The 24,391-nt window shown below is 35.6% G+C and overlaps 2 protein-coding genes across 8 annotated transcripts in view; one reads left to right on the forward strand and one right to left on the reverse strand.

Moving 5' to 3' along the window:
- Positions 1–24,391, reverse strand: part of LOC102616856 (disease resistance protein At4g27190-like) — a 118,469-nt gene that overhangs the window by 53,089 nt on the left and 40,989 nt on the right. For 2 of the 7 annotated variants that reach the window (XR_008055229.1, XR_008055228.1), the window contains exons 3-4: positions 22,812–23,255; positions 20,163–22,434 (exon numbers count right to left, since the gene is read on the reverse strand). The gene's annotated coding sequence lies outside the window, so the exon portion shown is untranslated. Of the gene's footprint in view, positions 1–19,658; positions 20,064–20,162; positions 22,435–22,811; positions 23,256–23,958; positions 24,049–24,391 lie in introns of those variants that run through there. The other 5 variants (XR_008055231.1, XR_008055230.1, XR_008055233.1 and 2 more) reach the window with 5 other exon arrangements.
- Positions 2,990–5,196, forward strand: LOC112498237 (uncharacterized). The gene is made up of 5 exons (XM_052441270.1): positions 2,990–3,249; positions 3,721–3,772; positions 3,944–4,624; positions 4,718–4,830; positions 4,934–5,196. Exons 1-5 carry the CDS (start codon positions 2,990–2,992, stop codon positions 4,935–4,937), a joined length of 1,110 nt encoding a protein of 369 aa, XP_052297230.1. The 3' UTR covers positions 4,938–5,196.

Consider the following 24,391-nt stretch of genomic DNA (forward strand, 5'->3'; position numbering starts at 1 on the left):
CTCCTACAGAAGCAAATCAATGCTTGTAAAAATCATAATTAGCCAAAGAAAGTTCATGTATTTTTTTTTCTTTTAAGATTCACGAAAATTCTTCAAAGATGAAATCAGTTTTTATTGATACGTTCAACAAATTCGAAGGCATTCGAACCTTTTGTGGCAAAAATTGCTAGTTTTCTACACAATTAATCAAATCAACGACAAAGTACAAAATATGTTATTGCATTTGTTTTGTTATATATGTGTGTTACAAAAATAGAGATAATCGCTATGCCAATAAAAAAACAGTAATGATATACTCACTACCATTAATATTGCCGTTAGTAGTTTGTACACCATTACTACTGGATAAAAAAACAATTTACTACAAAACAAAAGAAAATTAAATGATAATACAAATTGTTTTTGGTCTCTTATAGATTTTGTACTAATTATTATACTAATTATCAATATTCATAAGAAAATAATGTACAACAATGAAGGAACTATATAGAGGTAAAAACATTTTTTTTATTTTTTTAATGAAAGTAAAGCATTTGGCTAAGATTTATTTTGGTACTTGGAAGGATATACAAAGCAAAAGAGTATATGATAAAGTGCAAAAAACCACACCCTTCATGGTAATATAATGAGTTGAATTATTTTTTAAATCTAGTTAAAATTTTAGCTTAATTGTAAATAAAGTGAAAAGAGCTAGATTGATTGTCAATATCAAAATTTAAAATTTAATTTTGATCACCCATTTAACTAGAAGAGATTAAGAGAGGAAAGAAAACTAAGAGAAGATCTTTGTCCCATGAATAAACGCAAGATGTATCAAACAGATACTTTTGGTGAAGTCAGGGGAGCTGCAAGACTGCTCTTTCCCGCCCCTTTGTAACGAACTTAACTGACCTTTGACTTGGTCAGAATACGTGATGCACGCAATGCAAGCACATGAGGACCCAAATGAGGAATTCCAAAAGTTGGACACTCCCAAACTCAGCGTTTTGGTTCTGGTCTTGAATATTGATTCATCAACAACAAATATCATTCCAACTTTGGGGGGGGGGGGGATACCATAAACTATACCTTTTCCATTCATTATATCATAAGAATACAATGATTAACAATATCAAATTTAAGTGACAATCAATAAAAACTGAAGCCAATATATACACCACTGAAACAATGAAATTGTTATAGTTTGACAAAATAAAAAATTATACAAATTAAACAAACTGAAAAAAGAAAAGAAATTGTGGTGAGCGCGATGCAGCTGCACTTGGACATTCAAGAGAAAGATAGTTATTTTCCTCCAGAAACAACTACAATTACATAAAAAGGGAACTTTTCATCTCTTTCAATTTCATATACACACAACTGAAGAGAGATATAGAAAATTAAAGGAAAAAAATGAGAAAATTAAAGGAAAAAAAAATGAGAGAGAGACACATAAGAGATTTTGCAGGAGCACTATTGTCCCTCAGTTGTGTATATAAGAAATTGAAAGAGAGAATCCCTTTCTGAATGAAAAGTTCCCTTTATATAGTCATTATAGTGTCTTTGACGAATATCAGACCGACATTTTAGACCTTTGGAAACTCAAGACAACAAAGGCTAATTTAGCCATTTTAAGAAATTATGATTTCGTCCCCTTCAATATTATCAATGTAAATTCCATCCGTCGTTCCATTACGGGAAGACCACGCAACCAGAGCATTATACCAATTTTGTATATCCACGTCAATCTTTATAATAATAATACTAAAAAGTTCCGAAGAGAAAAAGGGGGGATAGGCGGCGGGTTCCTATTGGGCCAGAAGTTACGGACTGTAGAAGCTAAGCCACAGAGCTCCCATTGGAGAGTCGATCACGGCCACCACCGAGCCCAGCGTGGATTTACAAGAGCAGTTGGCCGCACTCGTGCTCGTCAAAAAGTGATAATATTTCAGGGCTGATGCTACAATACCTGCATGTATCTGATACATGCAGGTTTTATGGCCGTTGGATTCATTGTATTGAATCCAACGGCCATAAATGAATTTAAACAATAAATAATTAAAAAAATATAAAAAACTTGGAACCTATAGAATCGGTCTCAACACACATCAAACCCAGGGCCGGCTTTAGAGTCAGAGGGGTCTTAGGCGGAATTTTTTTATGAGGCCTTTATTTATTTTACAATTTTAATACTCAAAGATATATAAAAAGGATCAAAATTTATTTCATCTTTTATTCTTGAATTTCAACAATAATTAAAAAAAGATAAAAAATTTAAAAATAGAACCTAAAAAATAGTCAAGAAAATATATTTTTGTATTCTATTAAAACCGTTAAAAACAAACAAACAAATAAATAAAGACAATATTATTTTCAAATAGAATATTTAGAATGATAGAATATAAAAATTTGAAATGATAAATTGATGTTCAAAAATAAAAACAGACATTTGAAATAATAATTAAGAAACTAATTATTTTAAATGAACTAATGAATATAATAATTTTCTTTGTAGAGAAAAGAACAAGAAATTTTTTTCATTTACTAATTCTTGAGATTATAAGGTTTTTAATAAAAATTAAAAGAAATACTAAAAGTCAAGATTCTAACATTGAATAATTAAAAAGGTAAATTATTTTTTGGAAATATTAATAATGCATGAACTAATGGTTAAATCATATTATTAATTATATTTCTTTAAAATTAAGGTTCCCAAATATAGATTTTTTTTATCAAAAATATTTCTTAATTGTAGGATAATTAAGAATAGATAGATATTTAATAAACTTTTTGATTTCTTAAAATGCATATTAAAATTTTTTATTAATTAGAGAATTATTAAAGAAATACTAAAAATATGAGGCCTTAGGCGACTGCCTTGTTCGCCTATACCTAAAGCCACCCCTGATCAAACCCAGGCATATATATTTGTTGGAAAAAAAAAAAACAAAAGGCTCTCACCTCACGCGGGAAATCAATTTCTTCTTCCCTCCCTCCTCACTCACGGCTCATGGCTCACGGCTCCCTCTCCCTCTCCCTCTTCAATCACCCTCACGGTTCCCTCTCCCTCTCCCTCATCATTCACTCTCTCACCTGCAGTCCCTCACGAGACGCCTCATCAAGGCCACCAACGACGGCGCTATCCGGCGACGACACACAGAGGTTGATCTCCATTGGCGGCAAGGATCCACAGCTACAGATTCACAACCCACTCAGTTCCCGTCAACCCATTCTGAGTCGTTGTCAGGCCATCTCTGCAGTCCACCTACGGTAATGAGACATGGGTATCATGGGTTTTGCTTGGTATCATTATATTTGTTGATTGAGTGTTTTATTTGATGTGGTAAGAAGAATCATTTGCCTCTCATATTTAAAAATTACAACTTTTACCATGTAAGTTTATTAGTGCGTATTGTTGGGTTATGTAATAATTTACATAGATTTAGAATTCGTGGACAGAGTTTGATGACATTATCAATGTGTATTGACAAGGGACATAATTTTTAGTGTACACAGTATAATGGTTAAGCGTAAGGCCAATGTCGCAGATGACATTAATATTCAGTCTGAGAAGCTGGATCCTCCGAGGCCGGGCAAGCATTCGTACATATACTACTTGTAAGAAACTAATTCATTGTTGAATTTTATTCTTGACATTCTGTAGTCATTTCAGTTTAATAATGCAATAATTTTAATTGACATATAAAGAACTGATATTTGATATTATTTTTCTATCTACAGAAAGATAGAATCCCAAAAGTTAAAGGAAGAAGGTGTGAATGTGGACGAAACGGTTTGTAGACAACTTTTCTATGTTACAGTCTACTAACTAATAGTTTCGTTGATGATTGGCCAATGAATTTTTTTTTTTTTTTAGTGTAGGTTAAGGGGCGTATACGTGACAAATGGTTGAAACTCAGCGCGAAAGATAAAGCCGAATTCATCAACAATTATAATGAAAAAGGTTGAAATGAACTCGAGATTGGCCAGTGGATTGTTAAGTGAACTGATTCCAACAATGGAGAACAATTCTGATAAGGGTAATCACCTGTCTCGATGTAGTGTTTTGCGGTTCTCCAACATTGTTTCTTCGTTATCTATTGAACAGCAAGATGCTATGAGAGAAATTGGTTTTGGAAGCTTGTTAGGTTTAAAATGTGGGCGACTTAGGCAAGATTTATGTAGATTGTTAGTTAAGCAATGTAACGTAGATAAGCGGTCGATAACAGTCCATGGAATGGAATACAAGCTTACTCCGAAAACTTTTACAAGTGTGATGGGTGTTGGTGACGGAGGAACACCGATTGTGCTTGGTGGTGAAGATAGTGAAATTACTTACTTACGAGCCAAGTATTGCTCAGGAAAGAAAGGCATCCCAATAGGTAGTTTAGATGACAAATTAAAGACAAATAGTTGTGCAGATGAAGATTTATGTATTCTATTTAGTCTATTTGTGATTGGAACTATTTTGTGTCCACCTACAGCTGCATACATCAACCCATTATACATTTATGCTTTAAAAGACGTGAGTAACATTCGCGGCAAAAATTGGGCCAACTGGTCTTTCAATTTTTTATGGGATGAAGTTTCAAAGTTCAACAAAAATAAAATTTCCTCGATGAACGGATGCGTTATATTTTTAATGGTATGATTTATTTAGTAATTTGTATTCTCGTTAGTTAAAAGATTATGGTATTATCGATCATTATTTTCGTATTAACCGATTTGTTGTTTGCAGCTGTTCTACATGTCATCAACTAAGTTTCAGCTTTCTTCTGTTGCCGAGAATGGATGTCCTCTTAGTGCATGGACTGATAGTGAAATAAAAAGATTCCTCAAGTGGCGACAAAAGTATGGTGACTTTGAGAGCAATGCGGTTTGTTCCCTTCCATAATTGTAAAGTATTTTGTAGTTATGTTATTAAATTGAATAGATTATTTATGTATATTTGTAGTTAATGCAGGTTTCGATGCGAGAAACCAGTTGCGGCACATCATGTGCTTAAAGTGACGGACAAATTGACGATGGTAACGCCGCAAGGCAGCATCCATTTCATGCTATATTAGCAGTAATGGGTAGAATGGAGGAACATATGAAAAGAAATAATGATTTACTACAAAAAATGGGCTTGAAAATGGATTCTCTTACTGAAAAGGTTGAAAAGTTAGAACGAGCATATTTTCGTCAAGAAGGAGCGAATGTCGCTGATGATAGTCAATCACTTCCTACATATACTGGTGCCGAGGCAACTGATGGTCCAATCTTTTCCTCTCCGGATATGGAGATGCACCCACCTATCCCTGCAATTGTCACGCTTTCAGATCTAGTACGGGAAAAGCATACGCCCATCGAAGTTAAAGAACGCAAAGTTGTGTACCTCAGCACATCCACTGATGAAGAGGTTGTCCTAAAAGAAAAGTTGGTAGAAGTATTGCAAGATGCGATAAAGCCTTAATTGGTGCCGAAACTTGAAGATGAGGTATACATAGAGTAATAATTTATTAACTTTTGTCTAAACTATATATGATTTAGTCTAATCTTTCTTCTTTCTTTGTGTTAAATAAATATGTAGTCTTCCGCGCAACAAGAGAAGAAATGTCAACAGCCGCAAGATTTTAATCCGCTGTCTTTAGGCCCTCCTTAGCCATACAGAAATCGAAAGCCGGGACGGTACCAGTTGTCCCCGTATGATCAAGTCTCACATGGTCCAAAGCCAAAATATCGAGCAGGCCCTTTTTCATGAATGAGCCGGTGACCCTCGATCAATTGAAGATGCTCCAGTATGGATTTGACAAAAGCGCTAGCCTAGAGTAACAATGCCTTCATGCTCACTCATCAAGTTGTTTTCGTTTAATATGTTGTCATAGTTATTTGATTTTGTTAATATATCATGTGATTTACGTACAGTGAAATAATTATGCGATCAAGTCACGAGGATATCACTCGGCGAGGCTTGTTATCACTTTTGCCCGATGCATCACCAGATGAGGAGGTTTGCTCGTAATTTGACTTTAATGATGAAATTGTAGTTAATAAAACCAATTATAATTGTTCTTGTGTTTAGATTATTTGGATGATGAGTGATTACTTTACACGACGTGAGTCGTACAAAAGCCACGGACAACCAATCAGCTGGTTCCTACCAACAAGATATGTAGTTACTGATCCATTCCTGTCTTTTTTTTTCATATCCTTTTTCTCATCATTAACTACGGTAATTTCAGTTGTATTTTATATGAATTTGATGTGATGAATATGTAGCAATTGCTACAATGCCAAATGCACATTTAGATGGTTTCAAGGCTACCTCCCAATACCGCAAACGTTACATGTATGACCTGCACCGGTGCCATCAGGTAGCGTGTGTGTTTGGTGAAATGGTTTTTCATTATGATCGATATTATGTATGGTAAAAGTGACCCCAAGTTGTTCTTGAATAGATCTTTGTTCCCATGCATGATGGTGGCCACCATTGGTTTATGCTGTTGGTTAAAATTAAAGACAAACAAGCAGAGATCTGGGATTCACTACCGGATGCACGACAGACACGAGATTGAGAAATCTAAGTGAATAGTATTGTAAGCCCAACTAATTTTTGATAAAAAAAATGAGTTTAGTTTTATGTGTATTGTGTTATTAATACATGTGATGTATTTTTGCATTTGAAAATAGTTACACTCCTTGGATGCTATACTTCATGGCGTCGTGGATGCTACATATTCAGTAACTTGGAGTTTCTTGTCATTTGTAGTGACCCATGGGGAAGGAGTTCCACAGCAACCTAACGGTTTTAATTGTGGAGTTTACGTCATCAAATTTATAGATACTCCTGGAATCATCACCAACAAATCATATGTGGTACGCTCCCTTATTTGCCTTATGTGGTTTCTTGGTTGATTTTACTACTGTTGTTGGGCCATTGACATGATGAAAGTGCATGATTATTTCCGCAGCATGACTCACAGAATGTTCAGGCGCAACTTGCGTTACAACTTATAGACTCTCCGTTCAACGAACAATGCGATCAATTATTGGCGTTGGCTAATGCACACTACAGTAATGCTGCAACGTACATAAATGAATCGAAGCTTGCATCAACAGTAAAGCTTCGTAATGTGTCCACCAGAAAAGGTCATAAGAACAGTTGCACAAAACATCGTTTCAGGCGAAAGGGCTGAGATTGTTGTGAATATAGATTATGATAATTTTTTGCTAACTTCATTCACAACTCTAAACTTTTGCTAAATTTACCTTGTAACTGGCGTTGACGTATGAGTCATGTAAATTGTTTTGATGATCCGAAGCCGTAGAGGGATTAATGGGGCAATTATAATTTTTTCCTTCGTCAATCGGTTGTCTTAATTAATACATGTTGAAATGAAGATAATTGCTGTAAATGTTGCTATTATCACTAAGTACGCAAAATATGTTATTACATTGCCATTGTTCACTTCTTACATGATAATATAACTCAATGATTTCCAAAAAGTTCATTCTACCCCCTCGGTTCAGATCCAAAAAGTGCATCATTAGCGATCATCCTCCATCCTCCAAGTATGTGTACCGTCGTCAACTAAGCATAATATAAATCTGAGTTAGTTAAACAACCTAAGAAAGTTTGCCAAGCAAATTCATATATCATGGGATATCACTTACAAGTTATTATGAGGCCACCAATTATAGTATGTGCTTGCATCGGTTTCATAGGTTATACCAATTGTGTTACTGCTGTCGTAATGGCCGTCAATTCCTTCTGAGATGTCATGCCTCGAAGGACAAGTTGTCTCGAACGCAAATGTTGGGGAACTTGGCGAGCCTGATTCCATCGAAATAGGTGGTGTTAACACATTATAAGAACAATGCCTTGACTGATCGTCAGTCAAAACACAACCAGTACCACCAACGTTGCAATGAAGGTCATTAGGCTGCATGTCCTTTGGCGGATATAGCGGGCAAGTTCGTTTAGTATGGCCAGACTAAAAACACTTACTGCATTTGCGATTTTTAGCCTCATCATGTTTAACGGTTTTAGAGCTACCTTTACTGTTAACTGTAACCGAGTCTTTCAACTTCATACCTGCTTGAAGTACACAATTCCTGGCTTGTTTAGCTGATTCATCATTGGCAACCATCTGTTCAACGCAAAGCGTCAGCCGTTGAATCTCGTCTAACGCTATCATATAACTTTGTTCATTCTTTGTAGCAAAAAGACAAAGATCCGTACATGCCATTGAAAGCGAGCCAAACTTTGATGTTTCTAACACTTCCTTATCAAGGTGTGACGCTGCAGCGGTCATTTTCATCACTTTATTCACCTTTGCTGATTTGGTTCAGTGACCAAGAATCAATGTTGGTGGTATGCGAACTAGTTGCTCGAACTTCATGACGTGAAATATATGCCTACATGGAATACCTGTTGATTCCATCATCTTACATGAACAACTAATTGCAACTTCTTTATTATAAAGTACTACTGTCCATTTTTGTTCTGGATGCTGAAATTTCGTCAAAATATAGATGTTGGAATTAGCTGTCTTGGCACACCTGAGCATAATCAGCGTGGCTTCTCCGAGGATCTCCATCCGAACCCACTTCAATACATTCCTTGTATATATTTCGGATGCATGTTTTTCAATGCTTTGCAGATGTGTTGTAAGAACTGGGGCTGTGTGGTTTGTCTCATACTCATCTTGGACTTCTTTGTACCGTATGCAATACATTGCACGATGAATTTGTCTAATGAAATCATATAGTTTTAGTTTCTGCTCAACAAAACGACGCAAGTAAGAATTCAAGCTCTGACACCTTTGTGTGGTTCGCATTCCGGCGAAAAAGGTTCCTTTCAAATAAGCCTCTGTCCATTTTCTATGTTTTGCATACATTTTTTCCACCCAAGGATTTTGTTCCAATCCCAGATCATAGACAACAGAGAACCAATCTCGATCAAACTTCTCCATGGACATTGGATTCAACATTAACTGCCGAAACTTCGACGTGAACTCATTTCTCTTCACATTTGCTTGTGCATTCCGCTCAAGATGCCAGCAGCAGAGTCGATGTACACATCCAGACATAACCGTTTTAATAGCTTTACATAGCTTTATCACCATCTGTTATGACACTTATGGGTTTTTGTTGTTTCGTTGCTGATAAGAAAGTCTGTAGCAGCTACACATATGATTCAACAGTTTCGTCAATCAGTATCGCAAATCCAAAAATAGTAGTTCTTTTATGATGATTTACACCAACAAATGTGACCAAAGGTTTGTTGTATGCATTTTTCTTGTACGTTGCATCAAAAGCTAAAACATCTCCAAATTGTTCACAGTCGTACCGAGCAACAGTGTCGGTCCAGAACAAGTTTCGCAATCGATTTTCCTCATCAAGTGTATACTCGAAGTACACTCCAGCATCATAATTTGTGCACGGTGATCTGCGTCTATTCTATTCTGCATGTCCTTACCCATATACCCAACATGATGGAACCCTCATACTTGGTCAGACTTGTAATTCATGAATTGGCACACTTTCACCCCAACTTGTCGCAATGCCTTTGCGTGAGCCAAATCAACTTCGTTGACAAGTCTATGCGAACGAAGAAATTGTTTCTCGTGCGGTTCAACCAACCGATGAGTGTGGTCAAAAATGAATTTAGTTACCACGTACTTCCCTTTCAACTTATCATAGTTCACGCGAAGTTCCGCCTTGCACCCATTACGAGTAATGCCCCTCGGTTCCCTGATTCTGTTTGTTTTCTCCATCCATTTTTTTAGCATGTATCCTTGCCCTGAGCAAACCCATCGCCGACTTGCTACTTCACCACTTTTGCAGTCACGACGGAGTTTATCTTTTGTCACAGAGAATCCAACCGACATAGCATAATTTTTATACCATATGTGTGAAATGCAAGTAACGCAACCCAAGAGGGGGGTGAATTGGGTTTTTAAAAATAATGCAATACGATACAATAAATCAATCTAACGCCTTAATGAAATATAGAACAATAAATTCAAACAAGCATAAAAATAAAAGAGCAAGGGAAGAGAAAAACAAACATGTGGATTTTTACGTAGTTCGGCAATCCCCGCCTACTTCCACGCCTCCAAGCCAACCAAGCTCGAGGATTTCACTATCTAATCCTCCCAAGGCTTCACGTTTTTACAATTGACTTCCAAGGTGTCAATGAACCTTTACAACCAAGAGATTATCTCCTCAATCTCTTCACCCCAAGTGTTTCCCACACTTACACACTCACAATTTGATAAGAAATAAAAATTACAACAAAAACTCTCTTTAAGAGTGGATATGAAACTAAGAGCTCAAAAATGATTCAATCAATGATGATTTTCATTTTGGAAGCTCAATATATGTTGTATGATCTTATATTTGCGTGCATTAGTTCTTAGAATGAAGTTTGAGTTGAGTTTTTATAGTAAAAGCCCAAAAACTAGCCGTTATAGGCAAATTCCCGCGCTCAAGCGGTTAGCCGCTTGATTATCCGGCCAGCCGCTTAGGAACAGTGATATTACCGTTATTTTTGAACAGTGATATTCACTAAAATTACACTTTGACCTAAAACTTTATATAATTATACTATGGCCCAAAACATCATAAAACTTTACAAATAGGTCCAATTTCAGAACTTCCTAAGAATAGTTGTCTTTCCCAAACTTTCTGAAATTATGATATGGCCCCAAATATTTTATTATGTCGTACAAAGGTCCTTTTCAACATAATACCCATATTTTTCAAAGTTCTCAAAACTTTGCACTTTAGTCCAAAATATTCATAAATTATAGTATGGCCCAAAACATTTCAAATGTTTATAAAAACGTCCAACTCCGAAATTTAATACTTATTTAAAATCAAAGATTTCAAATCTTAGCATTTAAGTCTAAATTACTTAAATCCACAAAATACTTTACTTTATAAAAATAAAACCTTTTAGTTTATGAAAAGTATTTAATTAAATTAATCTCTTGAGCTTCTCAAATGATAAACCATGCATCAATTAAATCATACCGGCTTTACAAGAATTTATCGCACTAATTTGTTCGTTGAGCTCTAAACTATTTTCTTGATGTCGCCGTTGTCCATTGAGTGTCTTCAATCTTGATTTCACTTGATTCACTTGCATAAATATTATCCTTCAAAAGCTAGTGAAAATGTGAAATACAATATTTATTATTTTTACTTAAGACACATGTTTGTTATCATCAAAATTACATTATGTGTAGCCCTTTAGGCTAATAATGTGGGCATCATTGACAGTATCAAAACATGATCCGACACCCACTTCAATGAGTTCACTTTTTTTAGCCAAACTGTAGGTTGTATGACCAGATGATATTGTAGCAGATTTGTCCCCAAAATATTCATTGCTTTCGCTAGTTTGTGGGGGTAATGACGTACCTGCACTTGCACAAATTTCCATCCCATTATCATATGATGGGTTATCTTGGGCTCCACTTGTTTTCTGTTCTAATGGCTGGTTATTATTGAGGTCTAACACCCATGCAGAAATGCTTCCCACGTCTGAAGATGTTGTCATGCTCTCTAGTTATCTTCTCTCAAGATTCTACCATTTCAAGACCATCAAAAGGACCTACTTGAAGACTTAGAAGAGTACTGCGTGGGTTATGTTTGTTTGACATTCAATGTCTTCATTAAATGATGGGTTTGGTTGGTGCTTGGGTTGGTGGATACATCCTTTAAACGGCTAGCCTATTACCTATAAAGGCTAGCCGGTTTCGCATTTGTACTCTCTGGACATTAAACGGCTAGCCTCTTAAACTCATGCGGCCAGCCTTTATTGATTTGATGTTCAGTGGAGGGGAAACGGCTAACCTCTAAAATTGTAGAGGCTAGCCGTTTGTGTATGGGTGCTCATTGGAGGGGAAACGGCTAGCCTCTAAAATTTTAGAGGCTACCCGTTTGAGTATGGGTGCTCACTGGAGGGGAAACGGGTAGCCTCTAAAATTTAAGAGGCTACCCTTTTTCGCATTAGGGCTCATTGGTTCGAAAACGGCTAGCCTCTAAAATTGTAGAGGCTAGCCTAAAATTGTGGAGGCTAGCCATTAGTGTATGAGTGCTAACTGGAGGGGAAACGGCTAGTCTCTAAAATTGTTGAGGCTACCCGTTTTTTATTTTGGTGATCACCATTAGCGAAAACGGCTAGCTTGTAAAATTTAAAACTAGCCGTTTTTTTGTTTTGGTGCTCTCTGGACATTAAACGTCTAGCCTCTAAAAAGAAAAGGCTAGCTGTTTTTGCTTTTTGGGCTCTCTGGACATTAAACGGCTAGCCTTTAAAAATACAAGGCTAGCCTTTAAAAGTCTCAAACTCCAAATTACACGTTCATAATAGAAATAACTAAATAAAAAAAACACGAGTTTATCTCTCCGCTTATTCAAATGGCAACGGAAATGGAAAATTTCTAACTCCAAAGCTAAGCGCACCTCTCAAAAGAAACTTAATCTGCAAAAAGTAATGACGAGGGGTGAGCCGTCAACTCGGTAAGTAAAGCCATTTCTAACATACTAGGCCTATCGATATAAAAATATTGCAAGCCTTCTTTTGATTAAAACATATACCATAATCCATAATTTTCATAAAACGATTTATCACGATAACATAAGATAAATTCTTAATAATTCAGAATATCCAAAAGCATAATTACTTACGAAGTAAATCATATAATACGTATACAGAAAACAAAAGGTTAGCTCATGTCACATAGTGTCACCTATAGTCCCGGTGACCCGGCCAGAAACAGAATCAGAATATCGTGTGCACACTCAAACAGAAACCCAGTACTGGTCCAGACAGATATATCGTATATTACAATCAGAATCAGAATCAGAATAACTATGGACAATGAGCCAAAACATTAAGAATCTCATACAATCATCAATAATTGAAATCAAACAGGTACAAAACACTCGTATCAGTTTCATAAAAGCTCATATCAATGATTTAGGCTTGCATAACACTTTATAAATAAAATCATAAAAGTAGGCATGTAACAAAATAACTTACATATTCAAAAGCATTTATAAAATACTTTGTTAAAAAGAATTTAGCTTTAAAACATTTACATAAAACTAATTTTATTATCAAAACCAATTAATCCTTTAAGTAGTATAAAAACATTTATACTTTGAATAATAATATCAAAATACTTATACATATCCAGTATACTAGGAATGAAGTTACTTACCTCGACAAATGAATTTCAATTAACACACCTCTAAGCTTCTAAGAGCCTCAATCACCTTCAATACCTTAAACAAATACAAGATATGACAATTAATAACTTATTCTAAGAATCTGATTTTCTAATTCATACCCATACAGGTCTGGTTCTCAGAATTTTAACTCTTAATCTAAAACTCAGAATGATATAATATCCAATGGAACTATTCTGGACATCCATGAGTACCCCATGTAAAATTTACAAGAGGATCCGATATCAAAAACATTTTAAAAACTATTTACCTCTCAGCAAATTCGAAACTGTTTTCACATAATCTAAACCAAACAGAACGGGTTCCGTGATTTTTATAAAATAAAATACTAATCAGAAAATTATGAAATTAAAACTGGGAATCATAAACACATATATTAACCTACATATAAAATTTCAGAATTTTCCGAGTTCATTTGATGGTACAAATAGTCTTGTGAATCCGATCGCAATGCTGGAATCGCAGTTTTCCAGTGCAGTGGTTTCTATTTCGAAAATACATATAAAATTCAAAACGAAGTCGAATTTAATGAAATAAAATTTAATCAAGAAGCCCTACATGTCTAGTTTCCAGAAATATAAATTTTATAAGAAAATTCGTTCAGAAAATATAGCTTTAAATTCGAGATACTCATGCTGTCCAGAATTATCCTGTGCTTAATACGTCAAGGATTGATTAACTAAACTCATACTTAATCAAAACCCTAAACAAAGCCTAAATAGATTCTAAATCATGCATTATGATCTACAACCATTAGAATCGTGCCAATATAAACCCTAGCTAGATAGAGTGATTAGAAATCTGTTGAGAATAAGGAGAATAACTTACCCCGTCGCTTTGATTCTCTCCTAAACAAAGGTTTGAATCCTAAGATTTGGGTAAGAGCGTAAAGAGCAGCAGAGAAAAAGAATAAACGTTGTGAATTTAGGGTTATGGGAGAGAAAAAGTATGAATTTATAGGGAGTCTTAAGAAACCCTATTTAATTAGGAAAAATAACCCTTTTCCCAAAATTATCTCATAAATAACCTCTTAATAAGGGTTATAGGCCACTCATAATTCTCAATGAAAGCCCAATTTCCATAATTTAATATATATGGGAATTTGTGGCGTTACAGGAAATTTGTTGCAATTGTTGGAGGAAGTTGGTTGGATTAATGCCCTTACGATTAATGAGAATGTATATCCTGACTTGGTGAAAGTTTTTTACTCGAATATGGATACTTCCGCGGAGAAAGAAAATCGAGTAATCACCAATGTTGGAAGAGTTTTGATTGAATTTGATGATACTGAATTGAACTCTATCCTACAAATCTCTGAAGATGGATTAGAAATATATTCTGCTAGGAAAGTTCCTACGATTGATAACTTTTTTCATGTTGATGCCGTTAGAAACATTTGTAGCGCATTGATCTTTCTGATAAGGTCTGTACAATCCATTTTCGTGCTCAATGTCTATGCCTTCAATCGCGTATTTTACATCGTATAATTCAGAATATTGTCCTTCCTCGGTCGGGCCACTTAGATGATGTTACCCACATGGATGTTGCTTTGATTGATTCTATCCTCAGGTATCGTCCGGTTAGCCTTGGATACACTATTATACGCACCATGCTTTCCATACCTATCTTGATTAGTCGTGCTCTTCCATATGGAAATTTCATCACGTATATCCTTAAATACTTTAGGGTGCCCATAAACGAACCGTCTTGTAAACCTTGTAGGAGTATAGAAGATGAGGCCGTGTATGCCTTAGGATTTGAGTGGCGTAATGGAGCATGGGTGAAGTATACTGAAGCTAAGTACACAATGCTTGCTCCGAGTGATGATCGTCCTTTGAATTCTGTGGTTCCTGCTGATCAACTGCCTGATTTTTCACTTCCTTTCTGGGGTCAGCATAGACGTGAGGACCCTCCTACCTGTGAACCTGATCATGATGCTTCTGCATCTGCTGTACCACCTGCAGATCCACATGACTCCGGCGAAGTTACTCTTCAACAACTTATGGACGAGGTGAGGACACTTTCTGTACAGCAGACTAGCTTTTAGCATCACGTTCTGGAGGAGCACCGATATATCTCAGAGCAGCATCAGCAGCTCCTCCACGGACAACACCTCCTGTTCGAGCACTTTGGCATTCGTTATCCGTTTCCACCTCCACCACCACCATCCCCGCCGCCTCAGTAGTTTTCATTTCTTTATGCCATTATGTATGTTTGGATGTTAGTTTTATGTTCGGATGATTGTTTTATATGTTCGGATGGTTGTTTTATATGTTCGGAAGTTTGTTTGACAAGTTCGGAAGTTTGTTTTATATGTTTGAAAATTTGTTTTATTTGTTCGGATGGTTGTTTTATATGTTCGGAAGTTTGTTTGACAAGTTCGGAAGTTTGTTTTATATGTTTGAAAATTTGTTTTATTTGTTTGGATGGTTGTTTTATGTGTTCGGATGGTTGTTTTACATGTTCAGATATGGATTTAAAGAGTTCACAAGTTTGTTTTACATGTTCGGAAGTTTATTTTATATGTTCGGATGGCTGCTGCTTATTGTAGCAATAACAACAGCTGCTGGGTGTTTATGACAGCAACTGCTGTTGCTGTTGCTGTCGTAAGGCAGCAGCTGTTGGCAGCTAGCAGCAACAGCAAGAATGAATGCAATTATTTTTACTGTTGTAGCTGCTTATGCGGCAACAGCTGCTGCTGGAATGCTAGCAGCTGGTGGCTGCAAAAGCAGCAGCTGGTAATATATGCACCTCGATTTCTTTAATTGAGTGTATTATATTTTTTCTTTCGACATTCGCTTTAAGTGATTAAATTAGTTGCAACTTGTTACGAGTAATTTTGATGCGTTTATTAATTAGATCATGTTTGAATTATTTTAAAATTGTCACAACATTAAATCGAGACAAATCGAGCGCAATTAAAAACTCAAGTAGTCAGATTTTATTGTCGTCACGGGTTCGGTATTCGCGTAATTTGTATTAAGCTTAAGTGAGAAGGGAAAAAAAAAGGGGCCGGCTCTATAAATTGTGAGAGAGAGGGGAGGAAGGAGAGAGAGAGAGAGGAAGAAGTTGACTGGGTTTGACCCGACCCGGATCTGACCCGCGACCTTGACCCGGTCAGATCTCGCTATTTCGGCCACCTCACCAGCCGAGCAACGTACCAATATGAAGCTTGAAAGCCGGCCGTCATACCCCAGCCGTCCTCGTCTCCGGAAAACGGCCAGAAGGCCGGCAATTTAGCTTGAAAAACCCTGCCGCTCAACCCGTTTTTGTCGCCGTCAATCTCGCCGGATTTTAGCCGTTCCACCGCCTGGATCTTGTTCCTCAACTCACGCTCATCACTTTCTGACCTACCACGACCACCGCAGACGCCGTCTTGGCCGCTAACGACCACCAGGAAACTCACGGATTTTGGAGCTTCAACCCCCGCCGTCGCCGCGCGTGGGTTGTCAACGCCGGCACCATTGGACCCACCGAGTTCTGAACTATCAGACCTGAGCTTTCCGTCGTCATTGACTGAAGTCCAGTCATCGTTGACCGGCAGGGGCAATTCGGTAATTTCACAAAAACTTAGGGGTAAATTTGTAATTTATGGAAATGGTCGCTAATTTGGTAATTTTATATTAGGGCAGTGAGGTAATTTGAGATTTCGAGGGTAATTTTCTAAATTATGACATTGTGCTTATTTTTGTGATCTGAATTGTGGACAATTTGGTAATTGAAGATTCTGAAGATAATTTGGTAAATATTGATGTCGGGGATATTTTGGTAATTTTGGCATGCAAGGGTATTTTGGTAATTTGATGCATACAAGAATAGTTGATTATAAATGAATATTTGGTTTTGAGCTCTATTGCATAAAATTAGTTGTATTTCATGTTTACAGAAAATGATTTTGTTGTTTACTTGATTAGGAGGACCCGCGAGCGAGAATCAACCTGCGAATGTTGGTGATACCGAGTCTAGACACCGTCACTGTGGGTGGAATATACAAAATTTATTTTCATTATATATTCTGATTTTACGATACAGTACAACATGTTTTGATGAATAAGTATATAATGTTCTGATTTAATATTTTTTAGAAATGGATTTTATTCTACGTGCTGATATTTATCATTATTAAAAATGAATTTGATTGATGATTTTATTATCGTTTTTGAGTAAATGCATGGTAATACTTTTAAAGAGAATAAAGTGGATTTGAAGTATGTAACGTGGAAATAAAATGAGATTTCATATGTGATTATATGTTTATGTACATGTGTATTAAAGGTTGTTTGGAAAATCATTAGACGGTACCCTTCCCCTTCAGATACAGTAATACAAATGATATGAGATGAATACAATGATACAGATGATATGAGATGAGAGGTCTTTGGGGTCTGTCTGAACATAGATAGAGGCTTTGGGCCGTATGTTTGGGCGCTTTTGCCTTTTGGGGGTATATGCATGCAGTATGATGATTACAGAGATATAGATGATACAGATGTGATTTAGGCCTTTGGGGCCCGTCTGAGTACACACAGAGGCTTTGGGCCATGTACTTGGGTGTCTTGTCTTTTGGGAACCAGATTATGAGTGCACAGATATGATGAGATATATGAGATATGAGATGGCATTTCCCCGTCTATCCGTTGTAGCTCCGGGGCATGATGGTTCCCTGATTGCCCGTCCGTCGAGGTTCGGATATGATGAGATTATTCCCCTGGGTACTTGTTTGGTAATAGTTATCAATATTCAGTATTTGATATTACAAGTGTTATGATTTCATTGATTTTATGCGGATTTATGTGACATTGTTGTTCAAGTACATGGTTTGAATTAATAAGTTTTATTTAAGTTCTTATGATATTTTGATGAGATTGTTTAGAAAAAGATTAAATTATTTTTTTAAAATTATTTATTTTTAAAAACTACTATCCATTCACTGAGCTCATTTAGTTTTTATACTCATTCTATTTTTATTATATCCCCCCCTCCCCAAACAAGAGATTTGCAGGTACATTAGTCGACCCAGTAACAATAGTTATTTAGATATTATGGCCACGTGATGGTGCTAGAAGTTGTAAATTTCTTTTATATTCGGGATATCGTGAATTGTATTATTTGTTATATTTTGTAATTAAGGAAAACCATTGTATTTTAATATTAGAATGATGTGGGTGATATTTGGTATGTTGATTTGAGAAGTTGGTTATGGAGGATGGTTGGATATTGAATTATTTTGGGAGTGTTATTTTGTAAATTGCAGGTTTGAGGTTGTTATACTTATAGGGGAGACTGCCGAATTTTTGGTAAAATTTTTAAATATTAGATTTATTATCGATTTGATTAGACGAGTTTAGATAGACTAGTTCTGGGGGTGCGGGACGGGTAGTTTCAAAACACAAGTGACTACAACAATTTTGGGTAGAAAAAAGTTTTTAAAAAAAAAGAAAAAAGAAAATTACAAGAGTCAGTACAAAACAGAGACAACAGCAGGACAATTAGATAGGGAGCAGAGCAATTCTAAATAACAAGCTGGAGATCAAAGGATGCCAAGTGCTGTTGAGATTAAAAGATTGAAAGTTCAAGAGAGTTTATGGCAAAAACTGCGAAACAAACTGCGCAATAGTGAGCACAATAAACAGGAGCGAATTGTAATTGAGATCAAAGGATGTAAACAAGGGAAGGACTTTGTTGATTGTAATGAATGAATGATACTAAACGACGATGGTTTTTACCAAAAGTTTTAAGAATGACATTCCACAAATTCAAATTGTCAAGAAAGCAACGAAAGTTGAAAGTGACCCATTTTATTTTGATGTGTTGTGCTATAATTGCATATCTCTAGGTGCTGGAGCTGCTGAAAGCTTCTGATCGCCGAAGCTGAAAATATATATTTCAATTTTTGAATCAATTGTGTTAAGACTTTGAAAACGAGAAAACATATCTGGAAGTTGATTATCCCAAATCTTTTCAACATTAATTTTGTACAGCTCCATCTTGGGCAAGAGAAGCAGAAAATAAAGTGGATAAATTGCTTCTCATGAAAGTGCTCTACAGAATGTTGCTTTGGGAGTACCAAGTACCTGCTCTGTTTGGCATTTCACATTCAGTATTTGTAAATGTGCAAAGACAATCTTTTGAGTATGAGATTTTTTTTATTAATCAACGTCGTTAGAACTCGTAACCTCTTATCTCAACTTTAGAACCATAAACTTAGATATCTAAGTCTATAACATGATTGATCTACTTCAAGCCCGAAGTTTTTTTTTTTTAATTTTTTTTGGAAAAAATAAATATTTTTTAATAGTTAATAAAGGAATAAATTTTTAATTTTTTCAGTAACCTTTTAGATTGGACCTTAGTCATAAATTGGTTCATTTAAAATAAAAAAGACTAATGTACTTAGAAAATAAAAATAAAAATAAAAATAATTCTTTTGCAAGTAACATCATAGATGAGAAATTATCCAGTTCAAGATCTTGGACTCTCTTAAATGTCCAAAAAACTTGTTACAACATATGGTGTATGAGTGTGGCGTAATAGTTAAATAATAATGTTAAAATTATAACAATGTTAAATAATAATGTTCGCATTTAATGGCTAGTTTCATCATTATAACAACCAAAACACTCGAGCATTCCAATGCATTTTAACTCAAGGCACACACGCACAAGCATGATTACTGATTCACACATGCATCTTTAATTAATTAACTAAAATATGGTACTTGAAAAGTCTTTGGGGGTGCCTACAAATTGAAATTTGGTAACATAATGAATGCTAAGAAAAGAATCTGTCTACCGTATATCCTGCAACGACATGGATAAAGGTCTGTTCCACCATTCAACCTGAAATCATCAAGTGAAAGAAACAAGATCATGAGCGTTATTTTTTTATATTGTGAAAGCCGACTCGAAGTAATAATAATAATAATTAATAGACCTTACCATTGGTTATCACATTATTGTCCAGTGCATCTTCCTCCCCATTCCCTGCATACAGTTAACCAAGCTGAGGACCAACCACACGGCCACACCAGTATGTCTCGAGAATCTTTACTGACTTCTCATGGATCTTGTTGTTGTCATGACTTCGTAGATTTTCTATCTTTTCTAATCCCTCAGCCTCTTCAACCAACTGGGCATACTGATTAACATCTCCAATGGCTGTGTCCATATTCTTTTCAGCTTCCCCGACCTTCAAAATGTTCTCTAATCCTTGTAAGCAAACAGTGACGATCTTTGGATCAGCGCAAAGAAGGAGATCACACAATGGTTTTATACACCCCTCTCTCACGAGGTAGTTGATTTGCTCATGAGTGTCAACCTTGGTGGCATTTGAAATTGCCCGTGCGGCCCACTCCTTTATATCAAATTCAGCATTTTGAAGCAGATTGACAAGGGGACCAATAAAGCCAGCATCAATTACCGCCTGAATCTGTTCCTTGTTTCCAGCTGTGATATTTGAAATAATCCCGCATGCAAACTTCTTAATGCTCTTTGCATGATCATGGATCAACAGGCCCAAAAGGTACGGCAGTGCACCACAGTTAATTATACACTGAGTCTGGATATCATCTCCCCACACAATATTTGTAACAATCTGCAGGGCAGCAGTAAGCACTGAGGGTGATGGATGACCAAGGAGCTCAACAAGTCGTGGACAGACACCTGCCTCAATCACAGCTTGAATTTTGTCATTCTTACGATCACTAGAAAGACAGAAGAGTGCCCGGCAAGCATCAGTCAAGACCTGTTCATCATTTGAATGAACAAGCTGCGCAAGCGCCGGAAGAGCTGGTCTCACCTGTTCAAATATTGGTCGTGGATTGCCGTTGCATAAATTAGACAACGTCCGTGTGGCTCTTCTCTTCATTGAAAGGTTTGCATGGTTATTTAACAGTGTTAACAATGGAATTAGAGCTTCTTCACTAAGCACAAGATCACGGAATCTAGGCGAGTCAATAGCAACATTTCCCAATGCCGAAGCAGCCTTCTCCCGGATATTATCGCTTGGAGAAGCAAGTAGTTTCACAAATATTGGAACAGCACCGTGGTCAATCACCACCTTAGTGTCCTCCGAAGTTCCACAAGCAATGTTTGTAAGAACCCAAGCAGCCTCATACTGAATTTGCGGATAGTCTTCCCGCATAAGAAACTCAACAAAGCGCGGGACAACGCCAGATTTTATGACTTCCTCAATTGGTAGACTCCTCTCATTTGAAAGCAGTTTTCGGAACTGAGTAGTAGCTTCCAGCTGCAAGTTGTTGTCATCTGACCAAACGCCAGCAACCATCGCGGGCAAAATTTCCAACCTAGTTTGGAGATTGAGATTGGGGGCAGGAGCGAAAGAAAGAAATTGCTGGGATGGAGGAGCTTCACGTCGCTTCTTGAGGAAGCTTTCCTCATTAAGATTTACCTGTTCTATGGTTGTATTTAAGCCCTCCTTCCAAGCCCAACATGCTTCATCCCACATATTCAGCTGCACTTTGTGTAACACGGGTGTGCTTAATTCTCCTCTAGAGAAAATTTTCATATTGGTGCAATCATCCACCAGTAATCTTTCCAAAGATGGGAAGTTCAAGGCACGACTGCCAGAGTAGAAGCTTCTCAGACTTTTTAAATTTAAAAGCTTCAACTCTTTCAATTCGCTGAAAGCAATATCCTCATCTTTCGCTGCATCATGATCATCGTCATCATCTGCCAATACTATTTCTGTTATCATAACACATGATTCTATCTTCATTTCTCTGAGTCGCACCAGAGTCTTTGCAATTGAGAATGTTAATACGTTTTTCAATCCGTCGCAATACGATATCTTCAAAGTTTTAAGATTCTGAAAGGATGTCGAGGATGGCACTAGATTGATCAAACGGTGACACTTCGTTACATGTAGAATAACCAAATTGTTCATAATAGAGGAGGACTCTTGTCTCAAGATGTACTTCAGATCATAACACTTGAACGCTTTTCTTATGATTACCTCCATCCCATTTTCAGCCTTTTCTTTTGGCAAACAATCATTATTTCCTTCTATTTGGAGAACTTTCAGGGTGTGAAATCTCTGGAGGAAATCATCAAGCGATAAAATAGTAGTCAACTCATCAACAAACACAACATCAAGGCATTTAAGTTTGCACAGCAAGTCTTCTGAAAATATAAATTTATTTGTTATTATATACTTTGCATCTACTATCAACTCTTCCAAATTGGGAAACACCTGCGTGATCAATCAGAACAAACAAAGAAAATGCAAAATGGATAAGTTTATATCCTTTCTAACAATTTCACAAAATTAGTACGGTGCTTTTTTGGAGGAAATTTAACAAAATAGAAAAGAATTAGAAGTTACCACTAGCTAATACAATATGTCAATCTAATAAATTTTAACCTTTTAGAAAATAATAATAATACACCTAACATGCAGAAAGTATATACAAGAATTGAAAAATTAATTTTAAATTTCACGTACCTATCTAATACGATATGTTTATCCAATAAATATTAACCTTTTGGAAAATAGTAATAATAATACACCTAACATGCAGAAAGTATATATAAGAGTTGAAAAATTAATTTTAAATTTCATGTGCGTACGTTTTTTGTCAAGTCATTAGTAGTTCTTTTAAATCTCACCATGAACTCAGGACACCGAGATATCCATAATTCTTTCAAGGATGGAAATTCAAGCATATGTACATCTCCTGTGCTGAAGCTTGTGAGTTTTTCAAGATCATACATCTTCAGATATTGTAACTGAGGAAACATTACAATATTATTCTTCCTTTCTTCTTCTTGGTTGTCCATGACTATTAACTCTTCCAAGACATGACATTTTTCTATCTCAATGTATTGGAGTCGAACAAAGATGTTATCGCTAACCGTAGAAGATGAAAATAGACATCTTAAATTCATACAGTTGTACAGGGTCAAGTGCATTAAATTCTCAATACCACAAGTCATGGCTGCAACTTGGTTTTGCCAAATTCTCTCAATATTTATTGAACGCACCGCCAACTTCTCCAACTTTGGTAACGCAACCTGGTCGATCAAAAAATTAACTTCTTGCTTGATGGACAAATCAATAAAATTCATCTCTTTGTCATGTTACAGTTCTCTTCAGTCTTTCATACAAACAAGCATCAATCGAATTTTCCAAATTATTCCTCACTAATTTGATAGTTACTCTAAAGATGTATATTCAAGAAAATGTGAAGTCATAAATGCTAATCAGTTTATCAGTCAAAATACATTTTCATTATTAGGAATTACAATATCAACAATGCTATATTGATAAAAAATTGAGTTACAAAATTTTCACAAAAACAAAAAAAGATTGTCAATATCTGGGTAGTTATCAATCAACTTGTTTCTTGTCAAGACATTTTAGTATTTTCATGCTTTTGTCAAAATTTAAAAACCCACTTTTTTGGGTCAAAATAACATTTTCCTTACAACATATTTGGTATTCCCTAATACATATGTTTATTATTATTATTATTATTATTATTATTATTATTATTATTATTATTATTATTATTATTATTATTATCAATTCATTTAGTTTGTCAAGAGTACCAATTATTTTCTCTGAGAATGTATTTGTTACACCTACAACAGTTGATATTAAAAATCATATAATTATTAATTACTCTTGCCATATCTGCAAAAAAACAAATATATCGAAGGATGAAAAAGCAAAAATCAGAGAATTAAAAAGGCCATTGGGTTATTAGTAACCAACCTTCTTAATGAAAAGTGTATTAGAAATATTAACATTGTCCTCCAAAATGATTTCATTCGACTGCATATCATTTGATGATTCCTCCTGTCTCTGTCAACATTGAAGGCGTCTTGATTTTAGAGAATAAATTTAATTGTGAGCACAATCTTTAATACAACGTGACACAAGACCTTTAAAAATTAGTACAACTTAATTTGGTACTAGATCGAAATTCGATATTTTGGATTGCATGTTTGAGATTTCGTTAGAAAACATAATAATAATAACAGAGTTAATATAAAAAAATTAAACTTGTTACCTATTTAGATTAGATAAACAATGAATATTCTCTTAATATGATTATTCGAAGAGTACGGAAAATATAAGACAATTAATTTTATATATATATATTTGTGGTTTTATCCTAAAGCTAAAAGATTTAAATATTAATTTA

This window comes from Citrus sinensis, chromosome 5 (assembly GCF_022201045.2).
Source record: "Citrus sinensis cultivar Valencia sweet orange chromosome 5, DVS_A1.0, whole genome shotgun sequence".
Classification (NCBI taxonomy): Eukaryota; Viridiplantae; Streptophyta; class Magnoliopsida; order Sapindales; family Rutaceae; genus Citrus; species Citrus sinensis.